The sequence below is a fragment of the Chanodichthys erythropterus genome, chromosome 17 (genome assembly GCF_024489055.1).
Source record: "Chanodichthys erythropterus isolate Z2021 chromosome 17, ASM2448905v1, whole genome shotgun sequence".
NCBI classification, from domain to species: domain Eukaryota; kingdom Metazoa; phylum Chordata; class Actinopteri; order Cypriniformes; family Xenocyprididae; genus Chanodichthys; species Chanodichthys erythropterus.
The window spans coordinates 7,660,001-7,684,815 of NC_090237.1; the positions used below are offsets into that span (position 1 = coordinate 7,660,001).

The window sequence follows — 24,815 nt, forward strand, 5'->3', positions numbered from 1 at the left end:
TAATAGGATCTTATTGTAAAGTGTTTCCAAAATGACATTAAATTAATCAAATAAAAAAAAAGTGAATTAATCAATATATAAATTAAATAAGTCATTTGTTTGACACGTGTCTTCTGTTCTTCTATTTTCTGAGACCCTTGTTTTAAGTTTTCATGGATTCTGAATTTGTATTCCGTTGTGGTTCAGTTCTCACTTCCTGTAGTTACGTATCATACTCACCTTTTTTTTTTTGTTTAGCTCCATTGTTTATGTATCCCTCTTTTTCATCAGTTCATTCATTGTTGGTTCTAGTTTTAACATGTTGTAAAACAGTTCCAGTTCTATTCCTTGACTACAACTGTTATTTACCTTAATATTATAAAGCGACAAGAATACTTTTTCTGCCCCCCAAAAAAACCCCAAAATAACGACTTTTCAACAATATAGTGATGGGCCGATTTCAAAACACTTTACGAATCGGATCAGTGATTCGGAGCGCCAAAGTCATGTGATTTCAGCAGTTTAGCCGTTGGATAGGAATTACTGTACTAATTCGAAACAAAAGATTCATAGAAGCTTCATGAAGCTATAGTGTTTTGAAATCGGCCCATATAGATATTGTTGAAAAGTTTTTTTTTTTTTGGCACACAAAAAGTATTCTTGTCGCTTTATAATATTAAGATTGAACCACTGAACTCACATGAACTGTTTCAAATATGTTTTTAGTACCTTTATGGACCTTGAGTTTGAATGGTTTCAATAGAGGCCTCACTGAGCCATCGGATTTCATCAATAATATCTTAATTTGAGTTTGGAAGATGAACGAAGGTCTTACGGCTGTAGAACGACATGAGGGTGAGTAATAAATGACATTATTTTCATTTTTGGGTGAACTAACCCTTTAACTACGGAAGAGGATTAGGGCCAAGCAATAATAAAAAAAATAAAACCATCTCAAGATTAAAGTTGTTAAATTTCGAGAAAAAACTCGTAAAATTTTGAGAAAAAAGTCGAGATAAAATGTTGAGAATAAACTGGTTAAATTATGAGAAAAAAAAACTCGTTAAATTTTGAAAAAAAAGTCGAGATAAAATGTTGAGAATAAAGTCATTAAATTATGAGAAAAAAGTTGTTAAATTACGAGAACAAATTTGTTAAATTACGAATTTGTTCTCATAATTTAATGACTTTTTTTCCGTAATTTAAGGACTTTATTCTCAACATTTTATCTCGACTTTTTTCTCGAAATTTAACGACATTTTCTCAAAATTGAACGAATTTGTTCTCGTAATTTAACGACTTTTTCATCGTAATTTAACGACTTTATTCTCGAAATTTAACGAGTTTTTCTCGTAATTTAACGAGTTTTTCTCGTAATTTTATCTCGACTTTTTTCTTGAAATTTAACGATTTTTTTCTCGAAATTTAACAACTTTAATCTCGAGATGGTTTTATTTTTTTATTATTGTTTGGCCCTAATCCTCTTCCGTAGCCTACTTTAACAGTCGCAAATTAGGATAATAACTTTTCAAATGACTTAACTACTCAGACAGTATATGCGACACCGCCACAGATCAGATGTTTTTAGTCACATTTTCGGCTTTTATGTTATAATTACGACTTTTTAAAGTCAAAATATCGATTTAGTAGCCTATGGCTTAAGTCATAATTTCGACTTTTCGTCTCACTACAGTTTGTTTCATTTCAATTCGCAGCGCTATTTATAATCCACCAAAAGATAAACCACACAGTATGAGAGTGTAGCTGTGGCTGTGGGCGGCTCATCCTCACTCTCATAGCCTGCGGTAGCGCGGAGGGATACAGTGTGAATGAGACCAGAGCGCAGCGGCGGCGCATTACTACACCTCGATCTGCGGTCGGTTGGTCAGTCACTCACTCACTCACACACGCACACAGGAACAGATCCTGCGTTTATACGCCAACAAATAAAACACAATCAGCTCTCTGCAGTTGATTTTACACACATTAATCGGACGGGCATTGCTTAAAGATGGTGAGTACACCCTGACGTTTATGTCGATTTGTCTTCCTAGCTAACGGTTTAGCCACTTTAGCATCCTGTCAGACAGTTTGACAGCTGATAATGGTTGTACTTATAATTTAGCTTTGTATTTACCGACGTAAAACGTAGTAAGAGTGTTTGAGCTTTACTAAAAGTGAAAATGTATCGCAATACATCAATGTTTTTATTTAAACAAACTGCTAATTATCCAGTTATGGCTATCCAACAGATGCACATCAACATGTGTTATGTATATTATGAAAAAATCATATACCAATCAATAGGAATGAGTCTAAAGGAGATTTTTGGAAAAGCATAAATGAATAAATTAGTTCCGTTGCAGTTTAGCGCGTTCCCGCTAACGTTACTGCTCTCGCGCCAGCTGAAGTCTGTCAATCACATGCGCACCAATTTCTCTATTAGGTTTCTTGCATGTTCTTTAATGATGTTGTTGTCACATTAGACTCTAGTTGTTGCTAATGCATGTGTGAAATGAAATGCACAGCATTGGCAGCTGTCTGTTAGATGCATTACTATTGCGAGTTTAGTATGTAAAGCATCATGCGTGTTGACTTCACGCAGTGCTTCTGCTCATCTCGGTGTGTGAACACTACAGTGACTGGCTGCTAATTTTACATGGGCTGAGCTCATTGCCTTTAACAGAAGGATAAGTGTGGGCGTGGTGGTGTAAAAATAACCATCAGCAAAGCATGCGCTCAAGTTCCTCATTTCTGGAAGAATCTGAATTTGTCTTAGCTTGCTTTGCCTCCATATATTTGCATTGCATGCACGTTCACAAAGTTTGCAAACGTCCTGCGGATATGAGGCTGTACGTTATGTCTGTTGCATTTGCCTGGGCCAAACTTGCAACATGTAGGGTAGCTGTTGCGCACTCTTTAATAAAAAAAATCTGCAGTTCAGCATCTCGCAGCCCCAGATGATCATATAGCTGTGTAAGGCATAAATATGAATGGAGTGGGCAGTGAAGTTGCATATTGCAGCAGGCTGAACTGCAGTGAAGGATCCTGGTTGTCCCCCTCCCCCCTTTCCCCCTGCATTGAACCAAATCATAGCTGGTGCAGCAACACGCTGACACTGAATCTGCAGTGCAGACCAATGGCGGACTTAACCGAAAAGTGAGGTAAGCAGCCACTTGGGGGCCTAGGGAATCAGGGGGCCCAAACAAATACCTAGAAGCCTATATAAATAATATAACACATTAATTTTATATACTTTTTTGTAAATAGGATTTCATCATTAAGATTTAATATTGGTCTACGAATGAGGGTCCCTCCTAATCATGGATTAGTGGACCGTTCCATTAGTACTGCATATGTGGGAATTTTAAAAATTGTTGCCCCCTGAAATCACTTTTTAAGGACTACAACAAATGGCTGGTAGGGACTACAGCGAGCTTCTTCCTGGGTTGGTGACATCACAAACCCCAAAATTTGCATAAACCCTGCCCCCGAGAACACGCAACAAAGGGGGTGAGGCCATGTTAGGCTGCTTTAGAGAAGAGGAAGAGTTGTTGTTACCATGGCGTTATTTTTACATAAACAAGGGTCAATTCAATGCTGGATTTACACAAAAGATTAACATGACGGCACATGCTAGTCGATGAGTTGAATCAACTCCACAACAACTACATGAATTTATCCACTAACCATTCAGAAACGTTCTAAAACTTGTAACTTCTTCCTGAGTCTCTCCATCAGTGTCCGACTCCGGTTTGAACAATGTAATGCTGAACACCGTTTACTGACAATCGTCATTTTGGCTGCGTGAGATTCTCCAGCTTTGTTGTTGTTGAGCAACCGTTAAAGCTCCGCCCTCTTCTGGAAAGGGGGCCGGGAGCAGCAGGTCATTCGCATTTAAAGGAACACACAAAAAAATGGCGTGTTTTTGCTCACTCCCAAATAGGAGCAGATATGTGGGGTATTTTGAGCTGAAACTTCACAGACACATTTTGGGGGCACCAGAGGTAGGGCTGCACGATTTATCGCAATAAAATTTGGCATTTGCAAAGGCTTGGCAAATTTGCAATTTGGCAAAGGCTGCGATTATTTAATGCGTGGCTTGTCAGAGCTGTACGGCTCTGTGATCAGTAGTAAATGCTTCTCCATCTGAAAGCCAGAGGGCGCTTTTGCGCAGAAAATCAAAATATGCCTTGCAGCAGAAGAAGATAACATGCATCATATCACTGTAGATGAATAAACAGAAGATTGAAACGCTTTGATTGATTAAACATGACTTATAAACACACGACTGCCTTACTCTGTGTAAGAAGTCACATCATCTCACAGAAGGACGCTCAACTGTTATGAAGTGAGTGTGGAGTAAAAACATGTTATTAAATGTTAATAAATGTGACCAGTCACGGAAAGTAGGGACACAAGTCGGTTCTGGGGCATTTTGAGTTATTCACAGATTCTGAAAGTGTAGTCTCCAAGCTTTCCAACGATGTGTAACACATGGAAATCTGATAATATTTGGAGAAGTTGTGGCCATTTGAAGGTAGGCACTCAAAAAAGCTCAAAGGGCAGAAAATGACCTCTAATTTTGCAGTTCTCGCCTGTTCTCACCTGCTGGGAGTGACAATAGGGCTCATTTACATCTCATTTAGATAAGCCATACCCCCTGTAAAGCTGCATGGTTGCATAGCAACGACAGACGCAACGGGAACAATCGGAACGCATACTATTAATAATAAAGGATATTGTTCATTGTAAATGTCAGTAATTTATCTTTTTTGACATTAGGACTTTTTGAACAGGATTCTGTGATAACTGTATAGTCCTGGTTTAGACCTCAGTTAGTGGTTAGACCTGGTTTGAGTCAAAGGATTAAAAAAATCCTGTACATTAAACTCTTCAATAAATACTTTTACTTTTGACTTATAACGCACATTTTTTATGGCTACGGATACTTTATACTTTTACTTGCGTAGGAATTTAATCTGATACATTTACTATTACATTAGTAAATCCTTGTTAAGAATATTAAGTAGTAACTGGCTAAAATTATTAGCGTCACATTCAATTCAAGAATAGTAAGGTTTACATGAGCTAAGTCATTCACCCCAGTCAATTCAAGCAGTTGAAGCGTTATTCAAATTAATAGCAGATGCTAACATTACCATCTAAAAGCCCATTATAGTAATGGGGGTTTTTGGCAAGTGATACAATGCTATCGATTACAATTAAAATGAAAGTCCTGAGCTAGCTAATAGCAAAAGACACATGAGATAACGTGTAGCCTACGTGTTCTTAGAATGAACACAAAACGACAAACTTTGATGTTTATGGAAACTCACCCCATAAGAAACAGAAAAGATCTTGTTGCCTCCAATGAAATAAGTTGTTAGGGCACACTTTCTCTTTGTTGGGGTCTTCTTTGTGGATGTAACCATCTCCGAAGTTTGCACTACTATGCGTCTGTTTGCCTCTAAATGTCCAATAATTTCCATGTCCTGCCACTCTTTTTTCCGCAGCTAAAGAATCCAGCCATATGTTGTACTTCAAAACATTTTCGGTGTAACGGCCACGGTTCAGCTCGTCTGCGATATTCTTTGCAGCGTCCATCTTCATTAAATTTAGATTTTCTGTGCCTTATGCATTAGATGTTCAGTCCATGGTCCATGGTTGTGACGTCTGAGGCTGAGACTAGGAAAGGGCTGTTTAATTTATTGTTACAGGGCTCAACAGTAAGAACTGCCCGATGGCCCGGGGCCAACATGAATGATGCTCGGGACAGTTGACGGACATGTCTGACCCGATCGGGCCAGTGCTGCATCGTAACGAAAGTTTATCATTTGCATGTGTTTTTAAGCCTTGCCAGTTTAAAAAAATTCAAGCGCAAGATGTGGAAAAGAACTCAGTTTGCTACTCGTGTGCTGTGTGAGAAGTTTTGTGCGTGCACACATCCTGAGTGCACGGATAGCCACTTCTCAGACAGCGCGTGTATACTTAATTGAGTTCTCTTTCATGTCTTCTTGCATCAGAACGGACAAAGTCACATGAAATTGCTTGCTGAATAAACTAGTAAACCTAGTCAGTTATGGCTTAAGTGAACGTAAACGCTCGAGAAAGAAAACTATATTCTATCCAGGCATTAGCTCTTAAAGTGACTGAAGTCTAATATTCCTGCTGCTGTCTGTGTTTTTAATGTTTTTACAACAAAGAACAAAGAAAAAAATCACTCACTGCTTTTGACTGAATAACATTTCTAACTTTAATAAGGATTATTCTATATTTAATTTATACAGTGAAGACTATGCAGTGTTATTTTAGATTTGCTTGCTGTTAGACCTACCTGAAAATCCTGAAAAGCACTGTTTATTTCAGTTGTATTTTTGTGCTATTGTATTTATTCATGGTATTGCAATCATTTGCTCTTTTCATCATTTTATTAGTGGCTGTTTACCTGTCTTTAATAATATTTGAGATCTATATTAGGCTCGTAGGTTTTGTTGTGGTATCAAATTTGGAATCGAGTATTGAGAAATGTCCCTGGTATCTGAAATTTGGTGTCATAACCTTATTTTTTAAGGTTGCATGGGTCAAACACCATACAAACAATAACTATTTTAATTTACATATTTATTACTTTTTTGTGGTGAGGCCAGTAAAAATTTTGGCAGGGCAAGTAAACATTTTATCCACTGGGCCAGTAGAAATAATCCTCGGTGTAGAGCATTGTGTTTATTAGTTAATTTGTAAATCTTTAATTTGTGAATTCATTTTTGTTATTTCACATTGATAAAATACAACATTTACAGATTACATTACATGAAGATTTGGCATATAGTACTACAGTTGTAGTAAAGTGGTTGAGTGTTGTGAGAAAGAGACTGCAAAAAAACATTTACAAGAATAAAAGAACTTGTGCGTAGTTGGTGTGTCGGGGACCCATCGCTGGAATTGCTTAGGGCCCCCAAATCTGGTGCAGACACTAGGGCTGGGTATCAATACAGATGTCCTGATTAGATTCCAATTCACAAGTTCTCAATTTGATTTGATTCTCAATTTTAAATTTGATTCTGTAAATGATTTTCACTGGCCCCACCACAAAAAAAGTAACAAATGAATATTGAAGTTTTTGTTTTTTTACCTATGTATCCTTGTAATTGGCTTTTAAAAAAATGTCTTTTAAAGGGAATGGGAGATGGCACTCTGATTGGTTTATTGCATGTTATGCCCAAAACACCCATGACTCATTAAGAGACAACCCTTTTGGACCATGCGCCTGGTGCTCCGACCATTTTTTCCGTTGTTAAACTAGCAAAAGAGGATTCGGACACGCCCTAAGTGCACCTGTACCATGTGCTTCAGACCATGAGATTAGATCATTATAATAGGGCACATTATGTTAAGTTTTTGTGGAAATAAAAAAAAAAAAGATTGAGTTGTGGCTTTTGAGAATCAGTATTAAATCTAACACATTTTAAGCAATTTATTTTTTATTTTTTTTGCCCAGCCCTAGCAGACACGCAAGCATACTCTTGCTCATCAAATTGGAATGCAACTCGGAAAGGACTCTTGTTGCATGACAAACATTTGTCCCCTCATGCTCCACTTAATCCACAGTAATTGCTGCAGTCATTGAAATGCGGTAACGGGCCTGAGAAGCAGTGTGCAGAATATGTTAGCCGGCAGCAACAGAGACGGCAGCCCACCTGCATCCAAACCAGGCATTTATTCATTCAAATGTGGAAACACAAACTAAACGCCAACCGCATCCTTCAGAGGCCATATTTATTTTTTAGTTCAACCGTCACAGAATTGAACGCATAGGATTGTAGATATCAAAGGCGGTGAAGGATACATGCTGCCTTCAAAAATCGATTAGATGAAGGCACCTCAGTAGACAGGATATGACATGAGCATTGGATTCAGATGTGCCTTTTTGCCTTACAGTTGTTGTTTTTTCCCAGCTTTTAGACACAGCCACAATCAGAATGGAGGGCTATCATTCCTTTGCACTAGCCTAAAGTTTGAGTAGTAGATTTTGTTTGTCAAGGCAAGCACCTCTATTGTTTGTACTCAGGATCACTCATGATTAATTTTCACAGAGATTTGGTGGAGTTGTGCAGAGCAGTGATAGAATGAAGAAAGAGCAATCTTTTAAAACTGTAGATGAATGCACATGTCAGGTTCTGTACTGTTGGTTTCATATGGCAACTCTCTATGGACACACTGAAGCTTCAGTCGCCATTGGCTAGTAATTTTTTTTTATTTTACTGTTTACTAGGATACTCGCCAAGGAGGGCATTTTGACATAGGCCTAATTTTGTGTGAAATTGTCTGTTCAAATAAAAGATGTGAAAAAGAGCTTAATTCAGCATTTGCGTGCTGTCCGACGCAAATTTCTGGGCGTGTGCTTCGATTGTGGGTGTACACAAAAATACACAAGTTATCTTTTGCGTCGTCTTGTGCTTGAATGTTTAAATAGGCAAGGCTTAAAAACACATGCAAATAATAAGCTTTCATGACGACGCAGCACTGTGCTACCGTAAAATGATGCTACCGTTCTCTCTTGCGGTCCGTACGGAAACATGCTGCAGTCCGCCATTTGAATATCAGTTGTTTAGCTTGTATCTAGTAGCCTATAATTGATTTGGCATTTTTTGCACAATAAAATCTTTACTGTTTAAATTGTTCATTGATATGTTTTGAATGTAATTTGTATTGTGATCAGGAAAAAATTAATTGTTATTTTTACCTAATCAGAAAAAGCAATGAATTATTTGAAGTAACTGCGGAAATTGAAAGCATGCATTGAACTGGGCGATATAGTGTGATTAATTAAGATGTTTTTTTGCGGCTGGATTGAGGGGGAGGGGGAGAATTAACGATGTCGACTCAACATTGTGATGTTTGTCAATTGTCGGCGATAGACGATGCCATCGTCCAGTCAGCCCAACCCTAGAGGGCGCTCTCTGCCAAGCTACGGTGCGTAAATCTGAGCGGGCAATGAAATTATATCTGCGCTTAACCTTTTTTACCTCTATCTCTATTACAGGCGACTGAAATCGTACAGTTTACTAGCCATTAGCTAATAAAATACATTTGTAGTCAACTCTAGTGAAATTTGTTTGCATATGTGTCTGATTTGCTGGCATTGTAGAGGGTTGTATGGTTTGTTAAAAAACGTATAGGCCTACCATATTTAATTTAATGACTCTAAAATGTCATGGTGTAAATGTAATGGTGTAACCGTCAAGAAAAAAGTAAAATAATTTTAACATTTTCCTTACACCTTGAATGTGAGTGTACACAACATAATTATTTTCAAAAAGCTTTTTTAATATACACTACCATTCAAGTCATCATTTACTCACACTGGTGTTGTTCTAATGCAGTATGCCCTTCTCTCTTTTTTTTTGGACCACAAAAGGAGAAATTGAAAAATGTCCCACTCATGCTCGTCATGCTATCTTGACAATAAATGGTGACCAGCATTAAGCTTTTAAAAAAGGTACAGAAATATCACATGGTCCCATGCAAGACATGTCATATGTTCCAAGTGTTCTGGGTGTATTTAATAGGGTATGGTGAAAAACACGCCCAATAAACACATAAATTGAAACATGCTCATCATTGAAAAGTGTGTTCAAGTCATTGCATATGACTTGCATATGAAATTAATAGATCCAGGACAAAAAATGAGCATCATGTCATTGACCCCATGTCTATTTGAGAACGATAAAGTGCCATTCACACTAACAATCTGACATTTTGAGTTTTGCATAGCTCATACACATCATGTTCAGAAAAGTCTAGTTCCTCTTGTTAGACAGCACAAGACAGGATAGTTCCGCTTTTACAGCACAAAATTTGATTAGAGCCTGTGTGCTTCTCCTGTTATGGGGCTAATCATTTATATCAGCTGTTTTCTCATCTCACAAATGGCGAGCCAAATGTATTAAAGCTAAAGTCATTGCCTCGTATGTGGATGAGTCAGATCGATGTCCGCTGTATTCTCATAGATCATTTTACACCCTGTCCATTTTAAGCTCCAAGCTTTATGAATCACCCTCCTTTGAATACAAGACGGCGTGTTCTTCTGATGCCACTTTTCAGAAAAGCCACAGCTGAATCATGCCGAGTGAATCACGTGTACAGATGAATCCTCTCGTCTTTAATAATTGAATAATGAACTCCGTGTCAAAGAGAAGCGCAATCATTTTAAGTGTGTCGCATTCATGACCCCCTAAGTGGCACTGTCTAATTATAACTGCCGTGGATATTTTTAAAGGAGTATTTTTATTCATGTCCTTCATTATACTCATTTAGTCAGAGGTGTGCGTGTGCGAGCGCTGCAAAACTGGAGCTTGTCTGGTAGTGATGTGGCACTGAGCTGATTGACTTCCTCTTTCTCTTTCTCTCTCTTTTCTAATGCAGGCAGATCAGTTGACCGAGGAACAGATTGCTGGTGAGTGAACTCTGATGGTCAGCTTCAAAATGGTCACTAAGACCACTAATGCTGCCTTACGCAAGACATCATCAGTGCGCACACAAAGCAGAAGACAATCGCGTGCCTAGAGATGCTTCTATTGCCCAAAAAAAAAATGTGCTGATAAATGGGATTATAATTAGGGCTGCCCCTTAATAGTCGATTAACTGTTAGTCAATGAGAAGAGGCTTAGTTGACTAAAATTGGTATTAGTCGGTTAGTTGCAGAAAAAAGGAAGTGCTTACTGCATGACATGGAGGTGCCGGTGCGATCACTTGCATTTAACTTAAAAATTTCTTGTCATTTTTGGTTATACAGATAAGAGTAATCCCACTTTCAAGACTGTATATGGTTTGCTTTTATTTCTGTAAACTCACAATAACAACAAAATGTTGTGCTTTTGTAAAATAATGAAAACAAACAGGATGCACTTTCTGACGTCTTGGTTTCAAGTGAACTTGAGCGCGTCACAAAAATGAACCAAAACTCAGCATTTACTTGCCTCATAGACATGAGAAATACATCTGTGAAAAGCTTGAAAATGTCTACTTTTAAGTGAAACCGGTTTAAATCTAAAACAAATATTCTCAGATTACATAATCCATATGAAACATGCATATAGGCGCGTCCACTATTGCATAGATGATGAGTTAGCATCGTCGACTTCATTCTCTGCAGCCCAAAACACTAGATTATCAATAAATTATTCAAATGTTTAGACAGTCTCCTGTTTTTCACGCCAAATACATAATCATTACGTTTGCCGGTGCACTGCTGCAAGCTTTATGCGTGCGTTTGAGCGCTGATTAGGCAATTAAAGTCTCATTATTGTTTTATATGGTTTATTAATATAAATGTGCGATTAGTTGACTAATTGCTGAAATGCTAGTCGACTAGTTGAGGGCAGCCCTAATTATAATGTCTGAAGATGTTAAGACAGCGTCCCACTAGCTGACTCCAAGCATCTCAATTAAGAATAGAAAAGGGTTTACAGACTAATTCAATGCCCAATATTTATTGAGATTGATTTTCAAGGAATATCAGCTGAACAATCGTCCAGTGCAGTTATTTTTGATCAGGGAGGCTGGACCCACTAGAGGGCCACAAGATGGCTTAAAATGATTTAAAAAAGGACATTAAAATAAGCTAAACGGCTAAAAAGATATAAACAGGCAATCTATTTATTATTTCAATTCATTCCCTTAGCAATGTAATTTTTATTTTAAACCAGGGTTCCCATTTCCCACAGACTTGGAAAACCTGGATATGTGATGGAATATTAAAAGCTAGACCTGAAAAAGTTCTTAAGTCATGAGAATTTCTGCAATGCATTTCATAAGTTATAAGTTATGTCAAACTCCGATATATTTTGTTGGATAGAAATTGCTGAGAAGTTGCTGTTTGTGAGTAAAAAAAATAAAAAGGTCTTCCGAAACAACTGGGAAAATCATGTAAATTAACTTTTAAAATAATAATTAAAATAAAAGCCATGAAGAACAAGCCGTTCTTGAAACTTCTGGAATTATTTTGTTTAATCATTTAAATATATTGCTAAGTGTAGTTTCTGTAAATAATATAAAATAACAAACAGCTTTGTCATTACAGCAGAAATATAGAAATATCTTGGCCTTTGTACCACTGGTCTAGTGGGATGCTGACCTTACAGTGGTTGCACAGAAAAGACTTACTTTGCACTCCTCTAATGTTCATATGTTTAATAGTGTGTAATTTGCTGCTTTAAAGCTGTAACTTTGTGCATAAGTTGTAATCGGTAACTATGAGGATAAGTGGTAAATTATGTTCTGATTGACACATGATAATGCTGCTTTCACTCTTTGCAGTATAAAATTTTCTTTATGCATGGAGTGCCAAGATGACCTACTTGCCAAAGAGTGCAAAGAGGGTTAGACTTCAAAAATAAAGCTCCTTTGTCATTGCAGTGTACATGTACTGTACTTACTTGCATGTATGTAATTCAAAACAGAGTTCAAGGAGGCGTTCTCACTCTTCGACAAAGATGGCGATGGCACCATTACCACCAAAGAGTTGGGCACAGTGATGCGCTCATTGGGTCAGAACCCCACTGAGGCTGAGCTCCAGGACATGATCAACGAGGTCGACGCTGATGGTAACACTTTTGTAACATTCCTCAGTTCTTCTGTTTGATATGATTAGAGCATTATGTTTGTCCACATATGTTACGTGGGTTCTTTTCATCCACATCAACGTACAATGCAGTACCCTCCAAGATCAAGGGTGTCAAATCCAGCTTCTGGAGGGCCACTATCCTGCAGAGTTCAGCTCCAATCCTAATCAAACTCACCTGAACCAGCTGAATAAGCTCTTCAGGATTACTAGAAACTTCCAGGCCAGTGTGTTGGAGCTGAACTCTGCAGGATGTTAATCCTCCAGGAGAATGATTGGACACCCCTGTCCTGGATCAGGCAGATGTTAGGTGTTTTTCTCATGAGGGAAGAGTAGCATTGGCAAGGATCGCCCTGTGAGTCATGTTAAAAAATTATATGTATAAATGCAACTGTGTTAGGACACAAAATATGATTTACTTCAGACTGCTAGTGACAAACATAAACAGAGCAATGCATTGATGCATTCCAAATCAATCAACGTGGTAGACTGTCATCGGTTATGTCGCCTCGCCGTTCTAGCCCTAGTTTAGTATTCTAGAACAAGCGCTTCTCTGGAAGTTCTTGACATAAGCTTGGCAAACTTTGCAAAGTTCATGGCATCGAAACTTTGAAAGATATTGAAGAGGATTCCCTGAAGCAGGTTCATTGGCGGAAGGATATGAAGATGATTTTTTTTTCTTTTCATTTCATTTTGTGGTACTGTCTGTCCACAGGCAATGGAACTATAGACTTCCCAGAGTTCCTTACCATGATGGCGAGGAAAATGAAGGACACGGACAGTGAAGAGGAAATCCGAGAAGCTTTCAGAGTCTTTGACAAGGTGAGGAAATGTCTCCATTAACAGCAGCTGCCATGAACTTGAAACCTGATTATGCACTGAAGCGTTTCATGAAATGTAGTCATGAAGAATCTTAATGAATGTACAAGGTGGATACTTTTGAGCACAATAATGCACCAGGTGAACCCAAAACCAGACAAAATAGGTTTTCTTAAAAATGATCAGTCAATTAGTCGTCCAGGCAATCCACTGACTAGCTGATTTTGAAACTGTAGCTGCTAGCATGTGAAGTGTTACATAAGGACTGTGCAGGTGTGTTTTCCAGACAGTGGGTTAGATTATTCACCATGTGGGCACAGGCTGCATCAGGCCGTTGGCATAAGAGCGTGCTTCAAACGGCTTCAGTTGCTTTTGGGTTCTCTTGATTGCTTTTCCACTTGCTTTGAACTAGAGATGGGCATTTTGTAGCCGGATACTTGAACACAAAATCAAGTAATCAAAAAAATAAATTAAAAACCTTTAGTATAAGATAAATGAAATCACAATTTTATTATTTCATGTGTCCTTATTCAGAATAAAAGTTGACTTCTTAAGACTCAGATATATACTTCAAGCAAAATTGAAGAAAAAATGGGTGTGATGTAATTTCGAACAAGATCTGACCAAATGAAGGTGTTTTGGAGTTTGTTTCAGTGGTTGGAAAACCACTTGTCAGTGCAAACTTTCAATAGAAAACTTTCAACAGTTTACAGAAAAGAAAAAAAAAAAACATTGCATAATAGGTGGGTGTGGTCTGAGGCTCCACCTTCTTTGATGTGGAAATCTTTACTTGCATCACTTTTTTTTTACACCATGTAAGTGGATCCTCATCCAGTAAGATGCTTGACTTTAAAGGGTTAGTTCACACTAAAATAAAAATTACTTGTGCATCGTGGTGTTCACATGAACAGCGTTGGCCATTATTGAGTCGATGTCCTAATAATATTCATGCTAATAAGCAACTAGTTAATAGTGAGAAATGTACCCTAAACTAAATTGTTACCGAACAAATATACCAGTTGGAATCCAAATATTGCCACACATTTGGACGTGTCTGAAAACGCGTCATCACCTCTCAATGCATTCAGAGATTTAGGAGGGCGTCAGTGGGAAATTGATGCTCATGGCTGGCAAAGGAAACTTCAGTAGTTGAGCAGCTGGTGCAGAGCCAGTACTCTCACACATCCTTGGTTTGAAAAGCCTTTTGTAGGCGTGTTGAACTGCATAGAATTTCTGCAGTTTTCAGTAGATTCTGTAATAACAGTTGCAGATGTCCAATTCATCAGTTTGTAGTTACATTTAGTTACTTTTAACCTTACCTTGGTGGGAAAAAGCAACATTTCCCAGTACACCACAAAAGAACCTGATGTGTAATGAGGCATAATATTCTCTTCTCAGGATGGAAACGGCTACATCAGTGCAGCCGAGCTCCGTCACGTCATGACCAATCTTGGCGAGAAGTTGACAGATGAGGAAGTGGACGAGATGATCCGAGAGGCAGATATCGATGGAGACGGTCAAGTCAACTATGAAGGTGAGCAGCTGTGGCGCATGTTCCTATTCATTAGGGAAAGTTTTTAGTTGTATTGCATAACCAGAATTACACTTTTATACAAACTTATTTTATTCAGATGGAGGTTGTTCATGTTTACTGTTGTGTGAATTTGTTTTTAATTAGCCTTCCAGAGAAAGTGCTTTGACTTGTATTCATTTTTACACCTGCACTGAAGGTTCAACACATAAGTTCTAGAATGTGATGGTGTAATGAAAGCAGTGACAGTACATGGGTGATATAGCTAAAAATAGGAAGGACTTGTACCTGATAATTAGTGGTGTTTGCTAGGCAAGCACCAGGCTTGCATTCTCATTACTATTGCTATTTTGAATGCTTAAAGGATTAGTTCACTTCAGAATTAAAATTTCCTGATAATTTACTCACCCCCATGTCATCCAAGATGTTTGTCTTTCTTTCTTCAGTCGAAAAGAAATTAAGGTTTTTGCAGAAAACATTCCAGGATTTTTCTCCATATAGTGGACTTCAATAGGGATCAACGGGTTGAAGGTCCAAATTACAGTTTCAGTGCAGCTTCAAAAGGCTCTACATGATCCCAGATGAGGAATAAGGGTCTTGTCTAGTGAAACAATTGGTCATTTTCTAAAAAAAGTAAAAATTTATATACTTTTTAACCACAAATGCTCATCTTGCACTGCTCTGTGATGAGGTGCGTATTATGTTATCACGTTGGAAAGGTCATGCGTGGATTAAGTACTGTCTACAAAGCAAATGTGCAAAGACTAAGTCAAACAGCCTTTACAAAAACGGTAAAACAACGATGTCGGATGAGTTTGAAGTTGGAGGAGAAAATGGGATGGAGTTTTTCACCCTACCACGGTACTTCCGCCTACATCACGCAAGACATTTCCAACGTGATTACGTAACGTGTGGCACATCGTAGAGCAGTGCAAGACGAGCATTTGTGGTTAAAAAGTATATATATTTTTATTTTTTAGAAAGTGACAGATCGTTTCACTAGATAAGACCCTTATTCTTCCTCTGGGATCCTGTAGAGCCCTTTAAAGCTGCACCGAAACTGCAATTTGGACCTTCAACCCTGAAGTCCACTATATGGAGAAAAATCCTGGAATGTTTTCCTCAAAATCCTTAATTTCTTTTCAAATGAAGAAAGAAAGACATGAACATCTTGGATGACATGGTGAGTCAATTATCAGAAAATTTGAATTCTGAAGTGAACTAATCCTTAAACCTTAAATATTAAACTTAAGATGCACAACTCATTCTATATATATTTTATACATTATAAATACACTATCATTTAAAGGTCTAGGGTCAGTTAAATTTTTTCGAAAGAAATTAATCATTTTATTCTGCAAGGACTGAAAGAGAGAAATATAAATGTCTTAAATATTTCAACTTTCTATTCATCAAAGAATCCTGAAAAATGTATTACGGTTTCCACTAAAATATTAAACAGCACGACTGTTTTCAAAATTGATAATCAAATGTTTTTGAGCAGCAAATATTAGGATGATTTCTGAAGGATCACGTGACACTGATTCAGCAAAGCTGAATTTTCAGTATCATTACTCCAGTCTTCACAGGAATAAATGATATTTTAAAATATATTTACATAGAAAAGTTATTTTAAATTGTAATGATATTTCACAATATTATTGTTTTTACTGTATTTTTGATCAAATATATGCAGTCTTGGTGAGCAGAAGAGACTTTTAAAACATTTAAAAAACATTTAAAACATCTTACCGACCCCAAACTTTTGAGTGGAAGTGTGTGTACGTGTATATATTTATTTAAAAAAGGTTGTAATATATATATTTTTTATCATGTATATGTATTTTTAACCAAGTGATTACAGAAAAAAAAACAGTCCTTAAATGAACTTTTCAAATAATAGAGCAACAGAAAATGGCTGAATGTTTGTAAACCCAGCTCTTTCAAATTCTTTCATAACATAAAGGAAAATCCATAGATTTTTTTAAAGGTCAGTGTCAGGAATCATCATTAGATTACTATTATCTGTTTTTGTGTCTCTCTTCACAGAGTTTGTCCAGATGATGACTGCAAAGTGAAGGATTGTCTTATCCTGTATCTCTCTTTCTCTCTTACATTGCTTGTCCTACTAAGATCACTCTGTCTTTAAAAAGAAAAAAAATCTAAAGTTTACTTCAGAGAGTATTGGAATGTCAAATTCTGTGATCTCTTACCAAAAAAACAAACAAAATTTAGAAACAATTTGTGAAATATACTAGCACAATTGTCCCAGCAGAAGTGAATGGACCAAGCATAACTGCATGAGCCCTTTTGGAGCAAACGTCTCCAGACCTGACACAAATTTTGAGGACAGAACGTCACTTTAGTCGCACACGAGTTGAAGTCCACGCCTAGTACGGCAGCGTTTAAAATGCAGAGGACATCTCCTTTCATGAGTGTCCTTTCATCGCTCCAAAATAGAGTAAATAAATGTAAAAAAACTATAATAATAATGCTGAAACATTATGGTAATTAGTCCAGGGTCACAGTGCTGCCTTTAATACAAACTGAGCGAAAACTTTTGCGTGTGATCCCTGTGGTGAAGCCATGCTTTTGTGTATTGCCTTCTCCTTTTAAAGACTCCAAACGGAACGGAAACTGGATGTTTATGAAGACGTACATATTGTAAAAACCCGACGTCATACTCATAATCTGCAGTTTAATGGCACCGTACGACTTGGAAGAGTGTCTTTATGGGCTATAAGGCATGTACTTGGTTGCCAGTGGTTCTCGTCAGCTGGTTTAAACCTTTATTTTAATGTGGGTTTTGTCTCTGATGACTTCAAACTTTGTGGGAGCGTTGAGATGCAAAGTATGTACAGCAGAATGGAAATGTAACAGAATAACGCAAATAGCATAACTGTAAAAATTATATAGTTGCATAGATAATCAGTGTTATGCTTTATAAATGTACTGTTCTGCAATATTAACGTCTGGTAAACTTTGCATTGCTTATTGTTATTCTAGTTAGGTCTGTGACTTTTGTTTGATCCATGGTCTTGAAATGTGCCATAATACTCGTAAGCCTCAACTTTCTTGCAAGAGGTCTTGTAGTCAACTAAGAAATATGTTACCAGTCTATGAATATACACACACAAATACCTATATATATATTTGCACTTTGGTGTAGATTATACATTCAACCACAGAAGAGGAACCTGCTGCTGCTGCTTTTATGGCTCATATGTCTCCTGCTCTTGTGGGTTTGTCACACCTCTTGTTGTCAAGTGCTCCAAATTTCATTTGCACTCCGCTTGCAAGACGACCGATAAAGGTGAAACTGTCGAACGAGGGTTATTTTGAGGGGTGGATAGACGAGGTATTGAATTGTGTTTCTAGTAAGACCACGAAGGGCTTGTTATTGGTCTCATAATTGGTTTTTTTTTTTTTCCTAGCCAAAACTTATTACTCCTGTGGAAGAGCTTTACATAGCATATCTTACTCTTTTCTGGACTGTCTTGAGAGTTTCGTGTTGGCAGGGTTAGAAAATGAGCGACATGACGTGGGAATACTCAACATGTGAAATCTGTATGGATAATATGTGAAGTATGTATCAGTGTTTTCCAATAAAAATAAATGTATATGCATACACTTCTGTGTTTGATGTTCATGTTGTCATAATGTGCGACTCTGACTTTTCATTAGCTCCAAGCTAATCCGCTCACTCATCCGAGAGGTCTCAAGCCGAATCTGACCTGTATTTGTGTTTAACACTTAGGATTGTGCTGATAAAGCTGTAATCTGGGGTTAAATAGGGACGCATTTCCTTTTTCCTTTTGCATAGGATGTGCAATACAGAGTAGCATGTGAGAAGTTCACTCAGGGCATCTCAATAAGACCTCATTTGCACTTGCTAATTTAAAATATTTTATTGTAAATGCATGATTTTTAGAAGTGACAGCGTTGCAACAAGTCTTGCATAACAAAAACAGTTGAATCTTTAATATGACATGGGGCTTTTCACACTGCGCTTAACCCCGGTTTATCGTCGTTCTAAACGCCGCTTTTAACCCCGGGTAAAGGAGCGTTCACACTTGTAAATTAGATGTGGGGTTAGCACCGCTTTTTATCCGGGGGTTATGAAACCCTGCTCTGAAGCACCGCTTTTGCGGTGTTTACTCCGCATTGCGGTGCCAAACCTATACAGTGTGAAACTTTGTGGTGTTAGTATGTTACAACTAGATGCTTGGCAACCGACAACCGAGTGCCTTATATTCACGCACTTTGTGCAGTCACGGAAACACTGCGCGATGTATAAACAGTAATTTCTACGTATGATGATAAAAATATCAAACGCCGATGGAAAACGTGACAATTGAAGTGAAGAAGAGACTGTCATTCTTACCTTTTATAGTTCGTGCCACTGACACCGCATGCAGATAAGGACTTTAACCCAGGGTTTAAGAATGTGCAGTGTGAAACTGTAGTTTATGAATACCCAGGATTAATGGTCAACCCCAGGTATAGTATAAGCAGTGTGAAAAGTCAATAAAGATAACCCAGGATTCTGTTTACCAGGAGTTTAGAAAGACCCAGGGTTAACTATTTCAAGAGTGAAAAGCCCTTATTAGTGTGAACCACTAGATTAGTGGGATTTTTTTTTTTTTTTAATTTGTTTGTTTGTTTTGAAGAAGCACCAAAGTTCCCATGGCCATAGAAACATTGATATATAGTACTGTATAGCTTAAAGGATTAGTCCACTTTTAAATAAACATTTCCTGATAATTTACTCACCCATGTCTTTCTTTCATCAGTTGAAAAGAAATTAAGGTTTTTGAGGAAAACATTCCAGGATTTTTCCTCATATAGTGGATTTCAACGGCTACCAACAGGTTGAAGGTCCAAAGTGCAGTTTCAGTGCAGCTTCAAAGGGCTTTAAACGATACCAGATGAGGAATAAGGGTCTTATCTAGCGAAACGATCTGTCATTTAAAAAAAAAAATACAACTGTATATGCTTTATAAACACAAAATATCGCCTTTAACGTACTTCCGCTTTCCGCATTCTTCAAAACGCTTACGAATGTCTTGTGCCTTCCCTATTCTACTTACGAAACGAACGCGGCGCCAGTTTCGTTTTTTTTCCGTAAGTAGAATAGGGAAGGCATTTTGAAGAATGCTGAAAGCGGAAGTACGTTCAAGGTGATATTTTGTGTTTATAAAGCATAAACGGTTGTATTTTTTTCTAAAACGACCAATCGTTTGCTAGATAAGACCCTTATTCCTCATCTGGTATCGTTTAAAGCCCTTTGAAGCTGCACTGAAACTACTGAACTACTTGGTAGTCCACTATAAGGAGAAAAATCCTGGAATGTTTTCCTCAAAAACCTTAATTTCTTTTTGACTGACAAAAAAAAAAGACATGAACATCTTGTATGACATGGGGGTGAGTAAATTATCAGAAAAAGTTTATTTAAAAGTGGACTAATCCTTTAATTGTGAAAGTGTGGTTTCTACTCCTGGAAAAGTCATGTACTTTAATAAAACTGTATAACTCCATTGGTATAACAAATACTAGTTAAGCCAAGATTGTTTAAAAAGACTTATCCCAGTAGGCCTCAATTACGAACAACTGGAAGAGTCAAGACACATGTAAATTCATTGGTTACAATGAGTGGGATCTCCAAGTAGGACATTCAGCTGCTACAACTTAGGGAATCCTCAAATTTAATCATTTAAATAATAAACATTTAAATTACATATTTAATTTCCAGAAACTATGAGTGTTGTGGACAATTGTTGGATTCAAAATGTTGAGAACCACTGCACTAGATGTGATTGGGAGTGAAATATACAAGCTGGACAGAAGATGGCGCCGTTGTGTCACCTATTCAGTATTTTGCATTACTCTTGGTGAACAAGAATATTTACTTGAGGATTTATAAGAGAAAATAACGTTTAACTAATCTGACAGATTAAAATAGAAAACGCTTGAATATTCTGAATATTTATTCTTCCATTTTAACTCTTCTGGAGTTTTTAATTAAGTATGGTATTAAAGAAACCTCTCAGATCTGCATTTTTCCCGCCTTTTGTCCTCAAGATTTCTCAGTCAGGACGGGACGCTAAAAGCGCTGTTTGCTAAGGTAAGCATCACTATAATTACTTATACTTGTGGTGAAATGTTTGTTCAAAACTTTACCATAAGCATTAAACTTTAGGAGTGTGAAAATGTAGGTCTAGTTAATGACGGTGTCAGGTGTGTCTAAGCAGCCCAGATTACCTTAAGTATAACAGATTTCCAAATATTACGCAGCACGTGTAGTTATTGTATATAACTGCTATCTTTAGTATACACGTGTTTATACAATTTATCCTGTTATAAATATACAGATGTGAAATTGCATATGTATTGCAGATAATGCATCACTGTCTGTTTATGTGGCTGAAACCTTAGCAGCATTAGCAAGAAAATTGCTGTTTTTGCAAGCTAGTTATCATACAGGAGCGTAATGGAAAAATAGCAGAGATAACTGTATGTGTGATGTTAATCTAAAGCAATCCCACTGTGACCTGTGGAAAATGTTTGTGTGGTCCATACAGTGTTGAAGCTGACGTGTATTTATTGATCCATTGGAGAAAATCGTCTGGTTTCTTTTGTCCTCCTCGTACAGTTCCCCTCCCCTGCTACCTACCAGTGTGTAATATTGATTGTAATCTGAGAAGAGGTTTTAGTGGCTGTATATAATGCTCATTTACATGGGTGCTTGTACGTCCAGTGAGTGTGTCCTAACTCTCTTTTAACTATTTGAAAAATTCATGATTTCAATCAATCATATGCATGTTCTGAAACATCAGGTCATTCGGTACAACTACTATAAAACTTGGAAAATGTAATATTTTAAAAACTTTTACTAAATAGAAAATGTTTGATTTGTCCTTTTGCCTGTTAGCATTGTTTGAAAATATTGTCATTTGTTATAACCAAAAGTGTTATTCTGTAAAACTGAAATTTTGGTTAAACGAAATGACTTTTTTGGTGACAATTTTGTCCATCTTGTATAAAATGACAAAAGCAGTGTTAATTGATTATAAAAACCACATAATCTCATTGTTAACACTTAATAAAACTTCAAAATTAATTATATCCATTATGTTTTTGAAAACTTTATTCATCAATGACCCATATCCAGCTAATAAAGAAATAAATAAGCCAATTCAAAATTTTTTTTAATGATTTTGTGAGGTAAAGCAGACAGACTAAAATGGTAAAATTGCTAATGCACATCCTTCAGTGACAAGGCTGGAATACACTAAAAATAGCCCTTTTTTATGTCATCCAGCTGGACGAATTCATAGTCTGAAGCTAAAAAAAAAAAAAAAAATCAGAATGTACACAATGATTTTCTGTGAAATCGGTCAATTTAAATCTGACTGGCTCTGACTTTTGGCAACTAGCTTAGGCTCGCCCAGACTGTAAATAGAGGCAAAATATGGGCAAAAGTTGTGTAATGTTTTTCAGCCTTTTTTGATTGTGACATGATTGAATGCTTGATTCTGATTGCCTAATATCTGCAGTTTCATATCACTTCACCACATCATTACCAAATTGTTACAAAGTTAACAGCAGCAAAGAGCCAAAAGAAAAAAAGGTCTGAAAATGATTTTATTATTATTATCATTATTATTATTATTAATTTTTTAAAATAAAAATTAAATCTTTAGAAAACACAGCAGCTAATGAAAGATTGTGGATGACTGTCTGTCTGAAAATAGTGCAAAAAGTAAGGGATAACAATAAAACTGAAACACCTGGTTTTAGACCAAAATAATTTATTAGTCCTTCAAGTCCTGCACAATGGCCAGAGCCATTCCTCTTCCAGAACAGTGGCCAGGTCACTATGTGATGCTGGTGGAGGAAAACCTTTCCTGACTTGCTCCTCCAAAGTGGCTCATAAATATTGCCATTGCACACTTCTCTTTTCAGAATACCCAATGTCATTTGACCTGGACCAATCATGTACTATTGGAAATAATTAGTTGACCTTTCATAGATTTCAAATACTGTACACAAATAGCACTGTAAATACCAGCTGCTGTCATTGGTTTGAAATGTTAACAGAGTTTGATTCATGACTCTATAAAGTCCAAACATCTGCTGTGTGCCTGACGTCAAAAAGCTTCTCACTTCCAATCAAACAGGCCCTGTTATCAGAAATCCCCATTTGACGTTGTACTCATCTTTCCTTTCTTCTGTGGAACACGGTCTTATTTTGATTGTGGCTGAGAAAATGAAACAAATTATCAAGAACATTTAGCTCATTTACATAATTTCAGCATCGTGATCAGTGGTTTTCACGTCTGTATTTAGAAAAATAGTGCTACTTAATAAACATAATAATGTAATTTAATAGTCATACAAAAACATTACATTAAATTGTTTTCTCTCACCTCAGTTAACTATTGAATAGTCAAATCTGAAACATTTGCATCGTAAACAAAAATTCAGAATTGTTTTTTTTTTTTTTAGAAAACCATTTGAAAAGTGTTTTTTTTTTTTTTGGAAACTAAAAGCTTTTGTCAATGTGGGATATGTGGCCATTTAGGAGCAGGAAACATTACATTATGAATAAAGAATTCAAGTCAACAAGGAATCAAAATAATCCTATTTGCTTAATGTACTTTCCTGGTCTTTTTGTTAATGATTCACTTGAATTGTGCAATTTTTCCTCCCTCTCTGTTTCTACACTAATCTGGCATGATTGTTTTTTATACTTTGAAGGAAGGTTCCTAAAAGCATCATGAACAGGGCCATCGCTAGCAGGGCGAACAGTTCTAGGGGCCTCCGGAACACGATTTTATCCGAGTGGGAAGGTTCCACAAATATTCCGGCTTTTTGGCAGATGCTATTTACACTAATTCTACGCACCATTATCTGATTGAACCGCTGACAAAAGAATAAGTGCCGTGGAGAGTAAGGCGGGTGCCATTAGCTTTTGACACAACTGACCCGAGTTTGAATCCAAACTTCCCTTTTCCCATCACTCATCAGACCGGAGTAGGGTTTATTTGAAATAAAATGGCTATTATTGCTATTATTTATTTATTGCTTTTTGCACTTATTTATATTACAATTTTGTCGTGCAATAAACATTTTGAATCAACTGAAAATAACAGTAATTAATAATAAATAATTTTAGTAAGTTATTTTAGAACAAACACAAGATATATTGAATCTTGTCAAAAGGCTGAAAAAACGTTATAAATAAAAAAATATTTAAATTTGAAGTCAGGCAGTCAAGTATGTACACATAGAGAAGTGGCCATGGGGAGTCAGTATGGTATCGAAATTAACATCTTCCTGGTATTATTTACCAGCGCGATGTTTTGATAGTTTTTTATTGATGACTAGTTTTTTAACTTTATTCCCCTTTGAAATAGCAATCCTTCTCTGCATGAATCCCTCTTATTTCTTCTCTCCTGGCTCTATTGTAGTATGTAACACCCATTTCAGGGTTTTTCCTGCATTAAAAATATTTGGTGGCTACCAAAATGAATCTTTGTCCCCATTTTGTGACCTGCCATTCTGCTTCAAGTGCTTTGTGCTTTGTGAAGAGCCACGTCAAAGGTTTCTATTTACAATGTGTTTTTGCAGTGTTGAGCTTTGTAGCGAATCACAGACATATCTGTTGAGCTTCTGAACTCTATGGTCAATCGGATGTTTAATTTAGTCAGAATCCATTCAGTTCTGCGAGTGAGTTCTGCACAGCTTAATTCCTTATAATGGGAGTTAATTGACCGTTCACAAAGACCCGCCTCCTATAGTTACTATTGCTAGTGCTTGCAAAGGACACTGACAAGACAGAGTAGGTTACTTATGATG

The 24,815-nt window shown here is 36.9% G+C and overlaps 1 protein-coding gene across 3 annotated transcripts; it reads left to right on the forward strand.

Moving 5' to 3' along the window:
- The first annotated feature begins 1,791 nt into the window (after positions 1–1,791).
- On the forward strand, positions 1,792–18,600 carry calm3a (calmodulin 3a (phosphorylase kinase, delta)). Of its 3 annotated transcripts, XM_067364462.1 has the most exons (7): positions 1,792–1,993; positions 10,408–10,438; positions 12,301–12,362; positions 12,444–12,587; positions 13,320–13,426; positions 14,822–14,957; positions 17,004–18,600. In XM_067364462.1, the coding sequence occupies exons 3-7, from the start codon at positions 12,320–12,322 to the stop codon at positions 17,030–17,032; spliced, it is 459 nt and encodes a 152-aa protein (XP_067220563.1). In that variant the 5' UTR covers positions 1,792–1,993; positions 10,408–10,438; positions 12,301–12,319; the 3' UTR covers positions 17,033–18,600. The 3 variants fall into 3 exon arrangements, with proteins under 3 accessions (XP_067220563.1, XP_067220565.1, XP_067220564.1); XM_067364464.1 differs by lacking the exon at positions 12,301–12,362 and having other exon boundaries at positions 1,794–1,993; positions 17,004–18,599; XM_067364463.1 differs by lacking the exons at positions 1,792–1,993; positions 12,301–12,362 and having other exon boundaries at positions 10,402–10,438.
- The last annotated feature ends 6,215 nt before the right edge of the window (positions 18,601–24,815 follow it).

What these genes read in the sequence shown, in the direction of transcription:
- calm3a (XM_067364462.1), top strand. Translation starts at nt 12,320, where the DNA reads ATGGAGTGCCAAGATGACCTACTTGCCAAAGAGTGCAAAGAGG. An exon ending in TGCCAAAGAGTGCAAAGAGG is followed by an intron (nt 12,363 to 12,443) that starts GTTAGACTTCAA and finishes AATTCAAAACAG; the next exon opens with AGTTCAAGGAGGCGTTCTCA. An exon ending in CTTTCAGAGTCTTTGACAAG is followed by an intron (nt 13,427 to 14,821) that starts GTGAGGAAATGT and finishes TTCTCTTCTCAG; the next exon opens with GATGGAAACGGCTACATCAG.